At 49.3% G+C, this 12,882-nt stretch overlaps 1 protein-coding gene across 2 annotated transcripts in view; it reads left to right on the forward strand.

Annotated features, from left to right (window-relative positions):
• LOC144113433 (A.superbus venom factor 1-like) overlaps nt 1–12,882 on the forward strand; it is a 119,187-nt gene that overhangs the window by 97,141 nt on the left and 9,164 nt on the right. For both annotated transcript variants that reach the window (XM_077646504.1, XM_077646505.1), the window contains 5 exons: nt 727–796; nt 3,533–3,620; nt 6,786–6,960; nt 10,541–10,636; nt 11,205–11,324. In XM_077646504.1, coding sequence (XP_077502630.1) covers nt 727–796; nt 3,533–3,620; nt 6,786–6,960; nt 10,541–10,636; nt 11,205–11,324 — 549 coding nt within the window. The remainder of the gene's footprint in view (nt 1–726; nt 797–3,532; nt 3,621–6,785; nt 6,961–10,540; nt 10,637–11,204; nt 11,325–12,882) is intronic.

Raw genomic sequence — 12,882 nt, forward strand, 5'->3', positions numbered from 1 at the left:
CGCCTACTGTTTGCAATACTTTTCAGTTCTACGGTTTTTTCCTACTTACTGATGCGTTGTTTGCTTTTGCTTTCGATTATTCCGCGACTAATACGCAGCAGTGCACCCTTCGCTAAACTTGCCCACTTTAGCTGCTGCTTATGAAGGCATCTTCTGACACGACCCCCCATGGACTTTGAATCGCATGCTCTGCGTTTACTGCTCCTTCTGAGCTGCTTATACCACAGAATGGAAAAGGGACAAACTACCAACGAAGATTAGCTTGTGGGACTCTTATTCGGCTCTCAAGAAAAAGAAATGAAAAAACTTCTACGCTTCTTCCTGTCGCTTTTATCAAGGTCAGCAGTAAACATTGCTTCATGGTATAAAAATGGTAAGGTAAGGTAAAGTAACTTTAACGTGCGAAGCCGACCGCTGGAGCCGGGATTCGACCTCGCGCCCTGGGTTCAGCAGCCGAACGCTATAACCACTAAGCCACTGCTGCGGGTAAACCCCCAAATATCAGAAATAGAGTAAGTTTTGGCCACTACCTACAACCCCGTTGCTTTGCTGCTAGTGTGGTCGCTTATGGGTGCAAAATTAAAGAGCACTGCAGAATTCAAGTTTTGATGCATAGTGTGTTTGTGTGTGTGTGTGCGTGCGTGTGTATTGTCGGGCTCCCGACAGCAGTTGTTGCTGAATCGTTTCGGCTGCGTGTGTTCTCACGAGAGCTGGTTCCGTTCTCAGGTGTCGAAAAAACCTCCTCACGTCCACCATCTGACCTGAAGCCAAACTACCGCATGGAGGCCTGTGCAAGGTAAGAACCCGTGTTGAATTGTTACACATACGCCAAAAATATTTTTCAGCATGCGGTTACGTGACATTCGCCTTGCGCATTTCATTTTACAGCGTGCTTCGCAAAAAAAAAATACAAGTATACTCAGCTCTCATCAAAAACAAATCAGCGCCTTGCTGCACTGAGTTCCCATTTTTGTTATTATTATTGTTGTTGTTTCTCATCGACTGCATTTCCAATTCAAGCATTGTGTGAGTGATAAGGAGTGTACTAGTCATCTGATATGGCTTTGCTTGACACCCTGCGGCCAATCTCACTATATTTGCACCCTCTATACGTATAAACAATGTCGCATCAACAATTCAAACGAATTATCACTGTGCTTCCTCGAACCAATTCTTAAATGTTGATGGTACTGCCGATACTTAAGCACACACCACCCTTACTCGCGAAACACGCAATTTGACAATGTGACTCAATATGCGATGATAAATGGCGGAATCCGCTATTGTGACCCGCCGCGGTGCCTCAGAGGTTAGAGCGCTCGGCTACTGAGCCGGAGCACCCGGGTTCGGACCCAACCACGGCGACCGCTTTCGATGGAGGCGAATCGCAAAAAAGATGCCCGTGTGCTGTGAGATGTCAGTGCACGTTAAAGATCGCCAGGTGGTCGAAATTATTCCGGAGCCCTCCACTACGGCACCTCTTTCTTCCTTTCTTCTTTCGCTCCCTCCTTTATCTCTTCCCTTACGGCACGGTTCGGGTGTCACCGAGATACGTGAGACAGTTACTGAGCCATTTGCTTCCCTCAGAATCAATTTTCGAGTCATCCACGAACAGCCACATTCTGATCCTGAATCCGGACATCTTAGGGGCACCTACATGTTAACAGCACTTTTTTTTTGTTTCTAAATGAACGTCGCATACATTTTCCGAGTACTCAAGATAACGTAGCGCAGCAAAACACATATTTTCATAGTATATAGTAGATAAGTGCATTGCAGTGCATTATGCACTACTGAGACACCAGTTAACTTCACGTGTTCCAGAATAAATTGAATAAGAGCTCAACTGACAGTACGTCACTTTGAGCACGATTTTCAGTCGTAATGCGAAGAAAAGAGAATCAGGGACTTAAGCTTTTATGCTCCGGTTATGCACCAGAATTATCAGTAAATAGTAAATAAAATCACAAAAAAAAACAAAACTGTATATAAATCGTAACTGCATCGGGTCATTCCGCACGTCAGTCGCGCAAAGAAAAAAAATGAAACTAGCACGAACAACGCAGCATAGCGCCTCAGTTCACTTGCTGCATTAACGGTTAGTCAAAAGCTAGACCTAGCGTTCTCGTCTTCAGATGTAAACTGCAATTTTTAGAGAAAGCAGTTCAGCGCCAGTAAGAAAAACGTCTAGTCATACAATTCCCGCAAGTATTTCATTATTACAGGAGCATCTTCCTGATGGCTGCGCATTAGGCTAAGGCAGTTTATGGCATGAGCGCCTGAATTCAGCACCGCCTGTGCACAGGTGCTAGCACCGTTGTTACCAAATGACACCCAGCACACTGCAGTATCTGTACGCTGCAGCAGTAATTAGCACGTGCAAAGAGCTGCGATTTCGCGTTCGTTCGGCCCTGCCTAAGAACATCGCCGATATGCTGGTGTAACATATTTTTGCCAAAAACAGCCTCATCAGACCTGTTTCAACGCTATAAACCCCGAGGCATGTCCCGAACAGAATGCAAGAAAAAGTCTGCCTCTCTTCCAGAGTTCTTCAGAATATACATAACCCCGACCAAATTAATCATTTGCAGTAATATCTAAACTGCAAGGTGCCACAGCGCCGTTACCATGGGAGCCAAAATCATTAACATTCCACCTTGATTTGTTGGTGGGTTGGCACCGCAACTTCCGTGCCACCACTGAAATACACCTGAAGCCACCTGCTTAACAGCGTGCGAGAGCAAGCGACCGCAAGAGGAGAAAAGAGAATCGCCCACGCGGCTGAGGTACAGTGGAACGGTTGTCATGGTAACGACACGTGTTAGCACCGTGCCAGTCTCAAGCATGTCTCCCAATGCATGCAGCTTAGCCGCCGGGGATCTATGCATTTTGGGGACCGTTCATTCAAACCACTGGGCTGCCTCGCGGGATTGGGAATTTAATCGACGCTACTTACTTGCGAATGAACAAATAAGAACACCCCGCCGTGCGTAATGCCGCTGATAATGATGAGAGTGGTTTTGCTGCCGTGCAAATATACACCTTTCTTTTTTTGTAATATTGGTCCTCGTAATTTGAAACACTATGTATGGCCACTGTTCATGTTACAGGGGGGGGGGGGGGGAGTATAAAAAAAAACTTTTCGTGGCCTTTTACGCCGATGCATAAAGTGTTGTTCTTTGTTTTGTTTTTTACTGCTTGCCCATTTTCACTGTTCCTCGGCTCCAACACATGAGAAAATTTTCGCCCTTACCTTCATCCATCTCAGTAAATTGCAAGCTAGAACACTGTAAAGAGTATTAGCACTTGAGGTTGAAATTTCCCCAATACTTGGATTAAATTGGGCAAGGTAGTAATTCATCCAAAGAAAATGACTCATGCCTACAGACTAAACCTGAGCGGTGACCTTCTCCCATACGGACGAGCCTTTCCACATTTTCAAATATATTGCTATCTCTGCAGTCGGTAGAGAAACACTCAAATTTGTTTGAAGCTATGCAGAATGTTAATACACGTTTGTCTACGTATGCAGGCCAGTCGAGCATGCTCCAGATGGCATGGTCATGTTGGAAGTCGGTCTTCTGACTGGATTCAAGCCCAATGCTACCGAGTTGGATGAGGTACGCGTTGTCTGTTTTGGCTTTCTTTTAACTTTACTAGACTTTTTTTTCCCACTGTTGTATTCTCCTGATCCTATGAATGCCTACGTATCCTGAGCGACTGTCACACACCAACAAAACTACAGTGTTCTAGGACTTACCCTCATTTCACCATCGGGGAATCACTGAGTGCACATGATAGCTTTGCACGCCTCCGCAGTGGCTCAGGGGTTATGGTGCTGGCTGCTGACTCTAAAGACGCGGGTTCGATCCCGGGCCGCGGCGGTCGCGTTTCGATGGAGGCGAAATTCTAGAGGCCCGAGTTCTGTGCGATGTCAGTGCACATCAAAGAACCCCAGGTGGTCGAAATTATCCGGAGCCCTCCACTACGGCGTCCCTCATAGCCTGAATCGCTTGGGGACGTTAAGTCCCACAAGCCAAAACTAAATGAACCTGGTACATCGCTCCGCTCAAAAAACAAACCTAGGACTGCAGTCTGCAATGACATTTTCTCGATGCATTCTTTCACATCTCTGTCATTGCTGAGCACTGCCTTTGACACCGGAGGTAGCGAATGGCACGACGCGCTAGCCATCACCCCTGACGTCACAGGCGGCGCCTACCAGTGATAAAGAATAATAATAATAATAATTGGTTTTTTGGGGGGAAAGGAAATGGCGCAGTATCTGTCTCATATATCGTTGGACACCTGAACCGCGCCGTAAGGGAAGGGATAAGGAAGGGAGTGAAAGAAGAAAGGAAGAATGAGGTGCCGTAGTGGAGGGCTCCGGAATAATTTCGACCACCTGGGGATCTTTAGCGTGCACTGACATCGCACAGCACACGGGCGCCTTAGCGTTTTTCCTCCATAAAAACGCAGCCGCCGCGGTCGGATAAAGAACCGAAACTTTGAATCGGGAGAAAAGGATATTTACCTTTCCTTTCCACTCTTCCGTTCCTCTCAGATTGCAAGCGACCGCCTGTGACGTCAGCTGTCGTTTGCTACCTCGAGTATCAAAGGCGATGCTTACCAATGACTAAGATGTGAAGGATTGAATAGAGAAAAGAAAAATGTCGCAGATTACGGCACCTGGTCATCTATATGGTCATTGCACGCTATAGTTGCTTTCCGTTTTATTCATCGCTCTTTTTTCATTGAACCCGGTCTACCAGCCAGAAAACACTTTTGCGCAGTGCACGAACTCGCAGTACGAAGTAGTATAAACTGATGCCCCAATCGCAAATGGAACGAGAGAAAGAGGCTCGTTTTAGAGCAATTTCTCTTGGTGCGGCGTTCCTCAGAAATACATAGCCGCTGCCCGCGCATTGCGAGGAGAGTTCACACTTGCTTCAGAAGTGCGGCCCGAATGACGTCGAGGGCCGAGACAACTTCAGATTTAATCGGAGCCATCGTCACTTTGTCATCGCTAATTTGTCGAACAGAAGTGCCTCGTGGAACACGCCACACGTTAGGGGTCATATTCCAAAAGTTCTTCAAAATGGCATAGGCATGCAGGCTTTCAGAAACCTATTTGCGTACTTCAGTAGCTCTTGCAGCGTTAGTCTCGTGGGCAGCTTCCATCTTCCTTGCAAAAACGCCAGCCTTCGACATGCAAGGAGCGCTTGTCTGATGAGAAACGGCATCCCAGCAGGCCGCTATGCCACAGGCGACCTCCAAATGTTGGCGGTTCCGAGCTTTGAGAGATATAGCAGGCTAGAGAAAATGGTGTATTTCAACGCGATAGCGTTTAAGGCCCCGTTAACCAGGAAATCCGGTGTTGGCGTTGTCGGCGTCAGCGATATGAGCGAAAAATCACGAGCATAGATGTGGGAGGTGGTCCCCAGAGAACAACCTAGGATGCAGGTGGGCCACCTAGGTCACGTGACCTTTCGGCGTCATCACAGCCTGCCCACCGGATAGGCAGCAAACTGCCCACCGTGGCAGGCGGCAGTTAAATGAACCATTTTTCGCTCGGGAAGAGCAACTTGCGCCGCACGAGGCCCATCCCTGTGAGCACCTGATATCGCAGGGCAGTGATGCGTCGCTTCGTCTCTGCACCACTACGCCAGGAGGGATATGAGGACTATGAATGTAGAGAATGACCTTCTGCATATATGGGAATTAACCCACTACTCTATCGTGTCATCCCCTTAAGGCAGAGATTAAGTACCCCCTCCAATTTGGTTTGCTATATCTGTTACCTAACTGTAGCGAAGACAACAAGCACAAAGAAGAACCCGCTAAGAGCCCTGGTTCTTCTGCCCATCTTCACATAGCCATATGGTGGCTTACTACGCAGAGGTTCTGCTGTAGTACCTGCGTTCGTGCGTGTAAGCAGAGGCTTCATCAAGACATCATTTTTCCTAACGTGTATGTTACTGTGTTTAATTTCTTTTGGTGTTATGTTCTCCTTTTTTTTCCAGTGCAGATCTCTAATCAATAACTAAAGAAAACGGTTATCCTGCTCTATTAAGAGACAAAGATTTCCTAGCAAAAAATATAAAAATAAAAAGGCAGAAGCAACTCAACTGTCACACAGTGTGACGGCATTCGTCTGCGGCCACGTTGGGAAGTGCTAAAAGCAGGAAGAAAACAGCATAACAAAATCAGTTGCAACGCTAGATGGGGATGATGCCCTCAAAGTCTAATATCGCCCTAAACCGCTACATACAAGAAGCAGAATGACGGGACAAGCTTGTGGGAACATGTTAGCACATTATGACAAGGCAGTGCCTACGTTCTAACGAGCCACCGACTGAATCTAGGCCAACGAAGACCAACTTGTTCTAAATCCAACAGCTAGATACGCATTCTGCCTGCAATCCTACCAGAAGTTTTATTTGTTGCAAGGTGGAGAAGCAATGTGCGCCAAGTTATGCGGTGGAATGCACCTCGCGGTACACCCGCTTTCTAAGATAGGTTAAGCACATACATAACCACTTAATAGGAGCTTACAGTCTATTCCTTACGCGATCACAATTAGCAAAAGTGCCGTAAGCACAAATCTAGATAGCACTAGAGTTCTACTATCCTTCTGCAGACATCACTCCAACCAAGAAATTCTTTCCAGTAAACATGGTATTATGAGTCAAGAAATATTCCACATCAACGTTCAGTTCGTTCTGCCTTCCTTTTTATCTTCTGACGGCTTATATACTGTTCTCTTTTTTTCCACTCCCCTGCAGCTCGTGAAAGAAAGAAAGATTCAGCTTTATACTATCACAAGTCGCCATGTTGACTTTTACGTACCCTTCATTGCTGCAAACATGACGCACTGCGTTAATTTCTCTCTCGAACAAGAATTCAATGCAGGTAAACTGCAGTCAAGCTACGTGAAGGCATACTCTTACTACAAACCAGGTACGTTTCTGTTCTCCTGATTCTCGACGTTTCAGAATTTTATACATTAAAGCATGTAAACAGGTCCTTTTATTAAGACGTCATTTGAGCCCATATTTGGCCTCTAAACAACGTTACTTTTCATGCTTTTTGGTATTAACTTTGTCCTAAGCTCAACTGCGACACGCCGAAACAAAACAAAATGAAACGAACAAAATTCGCGCCCGCAAACGAAGGACGACATCCCTCAGCCTGAGCACGTGGCTATACGTTTGGTATAATATCTGGCTGAAGACGAGAGGCCGCCATTCTTGATCATAAAACATGGCGCTCTTCAGTCAAGATGATAGGTGGTCGGCTAGATTAATTTTGAATAATTTTAAACGCAAAACCGAAGCTCAACGGTTCAAAAAGCGCAACCAGTACGCCCAGAGTAGACAGCGCACGCTGACGTGTGTACGCCGATCTTAGCGGTGGCAGACGCAACCTAAGGGCGCGCCCCTTGTTCAGGCACGTCAGCGTGGGGTGTCGCGTCCGGGTGTTGCATGCAGTTGCGCTCGTTGCCCAGAGAGTTTCCGCTTCCGCGTCAAATGAGCCGCAATGTTACCAAGCCACTGAACCAAGTAGCATAGAGTGCCTGGATATTTAAGAACAGTTTCTACTTTATTCAGTGGGCCTGCGAGCCGCAAATAGAAGCCTTCTCAGTGCATAGGTTGAAAATTGTTTTGCACATGTGGTCGGTGAACCACGTTTATTTGACGTCCCGGTAGCCGCGGCGGCTGGTGAGCCGGCGGAGCGGGCTGTTGACTTTGCTGGCTGGCCGGGCTGGTTGAATGAGAGTGTTCTCTGATGCGCGAGGCAGATCATCTTCATCAGCGCCGCTGGCGATGCCAGCGCCGCTACAGATGCTCCCCCCCACCCCCCCTAGCGCGATGCGCGATAAAAGAGAAAAAACAGTATGTAAAAGTTTGTACAGGTTCTCAAGCCCAGGACACAGTTAGCTTCGTGAAGGCCGGGTCAGAGCTGGGGAAGGCTGGCGGGCGGAACAAAAAGAGCTCTGGCGGTCGAGCCTGGCTGCCTCGCAAAGGGGGAGGGGAGCCAAAAGATGAGGATGACGGAAGCACAAGGCGGGAAAAGTCATCGAGGAATGGGAGGCGAGCTAGGCGTTCTTCAATCGGACAGCCTACGGGTGGGGCCGGCGGTTGGGGGGCAATTTTGCGCTGGGTCAGTTGGTTCGGACGAAGATATGGCATGGGGAAGACATAGAAGTGGAGCCGATGCCTCGGTCGCGGGAAATGGCGAAGCAACGGCGGACGGCACTGAGCGTGAGGTCTGCGGCGTGAGGAACGTGCTGCCTTGTTAGGTAGTAGTCGAAACGGGCGACGGGGTGTACCGGATGGCTGCAAAAGTGAGCTCACCGTGGCGTAGGGACCGGTTGCTGGGGGCACAAGAAGCAAATCCGGGGAGTAATTGTAGGAATGGGAAGGATACGGTAGGGCCGAGCCCAAAAAAGGTGTTGGATGGGGCACGCTGCAATGCATCGCAAGCATCCCACCACCTGCTAAGGCTGTCTCGTCTGTCGGGGAGGCACAGGCACTGGAAAAGGCGCCAGGTGGGCAGGGATGTGCGGCAGGCGTTGCGGATGGCGCGTGAGGTGCGACAAGGCCCTGGGGAGGCGTGCATGCGGTCCTCGCGACAGGAACGACAGTTGTGCTCACTGTGATCAGGCTTGAGAGAGCAGGCGCACGTGGGACTTGAAGAGAGTCCGGGCCCGGGACGAGAGAGGGTGCTGCTGGTGATGACCCAAGGGCAGGCGCCACAGCTTGGAAGCAGGGGTGGGCAGGAGGCGCCGTGGAATGGGAGATCACAGGTGGATGGCCGTCCATAGGGGCCGGTGAAGCAAACTTGAGAGAGGTCGGGGTGCAGTTTGAGGCAGCTGGTTGAAAAGGTTGGCAAGAGACTGGCGCGTGGTCACGTGGCACTTGCCGAACCGTGGATGGGGGCTCATTCGGTGGCGGCGACAGTGGAGAGACCGGTGTCTGGAGGGGCGCAGCCGGAGGAGCGGTCGGGGCGAAAATCGAAACAGCTCGGGTAGGGAATGCGGCCAGGGGTGGTGGTTCGAGTGGCGCCGCAGTTTCTGAGTCCGGAACAGGAGCGCAGAGAGCCGGCGGGAGCTCCAAGCTAAAATACGCCGTCAGGCCCTTCTTGAAATCGGCGTATATGTCGGGACCGGGAGGCGGCAACCGCAGCTGTGCCAGGAGACCGGGTGGGAGTTCGCGGCTGGCGTGCTGATAGTGCAGCAGCTGGCTGGACACATGATGGATGTGAAAGTGCGAGTCCAGCAGCGCCAGTCACAAAACGGGGTCCTTAGCATAAAAAGCGGGCAGGCCGGGCAGCCGAGGAAGGAAGGGGCGCTGATACGGCTGAAGGAGCTCACCGGATGCGGTGGTAGGCGTGTACATGGCGATGAAAAGCTGCCGAAAGCCTGGTGCGAACAGGGGGCGTGCAGCAGCAAGGCCAAGTGGAGGGACAGGACGGGCAGGAGCGCAGAGCCGGTGGGAGCGGCGTTGCGTGCGTCGGAGCTGTCGTCCAGTGTCCCCATATGCGGTAGGAAGTCCACATTTATTTGACGTCCCGGTAGCCGCGGCGGCTGGTGAGCCGGCGGAGCGGGCTGTTGTCGTTGCTGGCTGGCAGGGCTGGTTGAATGTTGTTGTTGTTGTTGTTGTTAGCCTATCAAATGATGGCACATACCCACACTGGGGGATCGGCCAAGATTGAGAGTCTTCTCTGATGCGCGAGGCAGATCTTCTTCATCAGCGCCGCTGGCGATGCCAGCGCCGCTACACACACTTTAATTTATTGGCTGATTATTTAGAGCGCTGAAACAGTTCATTGGCGCCTTCTCTCTCGGAGTTGCAATGATCTGAAAAAATCTCTCGTATATATCACGCGGCCTATTTGCTGTACGCATTTTTGCAGACTTCAGATGTAACGCCATGTGTCACCATGCATATGAAGACCTTCCACTAGGACTTTATTTAGCGGTGACTGCTGCATCAGGGCATAGCAGAGGTGAATTATATGAATGAGAAAGGGTTTTCTCGACGAATTAAATTCAGAAGGGAGCGATGATGGGGTCCGAGCAGAAAAGGATGTTGCGCTGTACTACTTTGATAGCCTTTGTTACCACGTTCCGAATTCTAGTTCGCCTCACTAGTATTGGTGAGTATTACGTAATGCTAGTGACATGCAGCAAGCGTCGTGCAGGCTGCAAAGAATCGTCTCCGTAATGAAAAGCACATTGTTTGTATTTTGCGTTCTCGCTTGAAACGTTTTATTTTTGTTTTTCTCCAATACATGTCTGAGGGAGAAATTAGCTCGTAATTTCCTGAAACAATCCCACTGCTCTCTTTTTTGTCCACTAGTACAGCTAGTAAATTTCTCATTACCTTAAATACGGAAGGCTTAAACAAATAAAGGAAATCAACGACTTTTTCGTGCGCCCATTTGGTTGCACCTAGCAGCCAGACAATAAATGAGGCAGTTTTTAAAAGTACAGTATAATTATCTACACTCAGTGCTGTACTTCTTGGCTGTGCAGACTTTTCTTGCACACGATTCTACTCGCCCGACAAGACAAGCCCCCTACTAAAGGCTGATAAGTGTGACGACTCCGATGTCTGCGTTTGCGCGGAAGGTAAGCCTCAAAGCGGACCGTTCAGATCGAACACCGCACCTACTCATTACTCAAACCTCGGTTCAGCCCCAACCCTGTTTCATATATCAGCGGTAGGAGAGGCCAAAAAAGGCATTTTCTAAGTGTCCACGGGTATCCTTACGCTGAACTACCTTTAACCCTCGAAACAAGTTTGCTCCTTTTCCACAGTTAACCTAGACAGAAAAGTATGTGCCGCGGCATTTCAGGCGGATTGTGCCTTAGACGCAGCACAACACATATACTCGCGAAGCTTTTTTCACTACTCTGTCTGCAAAGAAACAGAAGATCCTTTGAAATGTGCACGCTTGGGCGCAGTTTGAATACATGAGTGCTGCGTCCATAGCATATCCTGGATGCTATACTCATGTGTTTTCCCAAACGATAAGGCCAACGGTAGTGAAGCATGAGACCACTAATTATGAAGGTTGAGGCTTTTTTTCCTCCCAAAAAATTTGTGTTCCCCTGCATGGTTATCTCGAAACACGAGCTGCAGAACAAAAGCGTTACGTGATGCGTCTTTGTATTGACCTCTCCTTTTTTTCCAAAGGTGGTTGCCCGCCGGAGAAGCCACTCGACAGGTTCATAAAAATACGGGACGACGAATACTTTGAAGACGAAGAACAGCGTGAGCTTCTGAGAGAATTCGCCTGTGACGGAGTTCACTACGGTACGAACTGGGCCTCATACGCGCCTTGACATATGTGACGCGCTGGAAAAAGCACGGGAGCTGACGGTGTGCCGGCGCTTCTTCCATATTCTTGACCTTAAAGGGGCCATGGCATGGTCGATCTTCATATTGCAGTTCTGTGCTTCAGTAACTAATACAAGAGCTTATTATTCGATATCCGAAATTTTTCTGCCCTGGACGCGCTGTATATTAAAAAAAAATGCGACCGAAATTGAGACCGGGAGACTCCTCCCATCGGCAGGGACCGCCATATTGAATGCTGTCGTGACGTCACTAGGGCATACATGGAGCAACGTAGTCTGCTCTCGTTGCTGCAATATGCGCAGCGAGGTCTCATTTCCCACTGTTCTTTCGCGGGCGATCGAAGTAGCAGTCGTCCCCCATATATGAGTGACTGGTGCCGAAAAAGCGATAACAACAGTAACGCAGTTTTTCTTCGGTAATGGTAGAGTCCGGTCACACTAGGCCGATGCGACGGCGATCGACGGTCGGTGGGCTGGTCGATATGAAAATGCCGTCGCTGACGCACCGCGGTCTGTCAAGCCTGTTTCACATGCAAGCGAAAATGCTAGCGAATCCTGCCGCCGAGGCGGAAAAACCTGTTTCGAGTCGTCGCTGTGATGATCGGTGGAGTTCCAACAAGTTGGAAATTTTCGCTGAGACGCGCCGCTCAATCGCTGAGTCGCTTGCATCTGAACCAGCCTTCACGCTAGACCAACGACGCCAGCACGACCAACGACCGCGTATTGTAGTAATGTTAAGAGTCAGCGTAGTGGCGATCAGAAGAGTGTGGTGGGGGACTAGTTGGTATGACATTCTATAAACTTGAGAATTTTAAAACTTATTGGTCCTCATGAAGCCGCGGCGACATACGCGATGTGCGTGCACCAGCGAAGATGTGCTTCCAATCGGTGCCTGTGCATAGAACCGATCGGCGAGGCAAGCGACACGGGCAGAAAACGCCGCACGACGGTGGCGCTTGTCGCTCGCCGCCGTCGCTTGGGCTTGTGCGGCGGAAAGAAAGCTTCACTCCCGGTGAAGCGACGGCAGGAAACACTGCGTTTATGTACCTTATCCTATCTAAAAAGCGAAACAAGCGGCTACATATCATATCTTCACACTTTCTTATTAATCAGCGAGGATCTTTTCCATTATTACTGCATTTCGGTCGACGGTGGACCGCCTGCCCCTTTCGTGACGAGGCCTAGCTAGTACGCAGGATTCGTGAGTGCGAAGTTCGGCGATTGCGGAAAGCGAATTCGCAAGTTTTAGCGACTGCAAATACCTGTCGAGCGTAGTTTTGACTACACTGTCCTCAAAGCTACGACTGCTTACATCGCAGGACGCGAGTACAATAAGGGGGAAATGCCGATTGTGACCCGGTCTGCAGCATGTGCGCACGGTAGCCGGCAGCAGCCGTCGGCGTCGACTGTGGACAACAAATCTGGCGGTTTTTGATGATTCAAGTAATTTCCGAACATATTTTTACCTAAAGTGATTTAAAATTAAATGTTGGACACATAAGAGGAAGCATATA

This window comes from Amblyomma americanum, chromosome 1 (assembly GCF_052857255.1).
Source record: "Amblyomma americanum isolate KBUSLIRL-KWMA chromosome 1, ASM5285725v1, whole genome shotgun sequence".
NCBI classification, from domain to species: domain Eukaryota; kingdom Metazoa; phylum Arthropoda; class Arachnida; order Ixodida; family Ixodidae; genus Amblyomma; species Amblyomma americanum.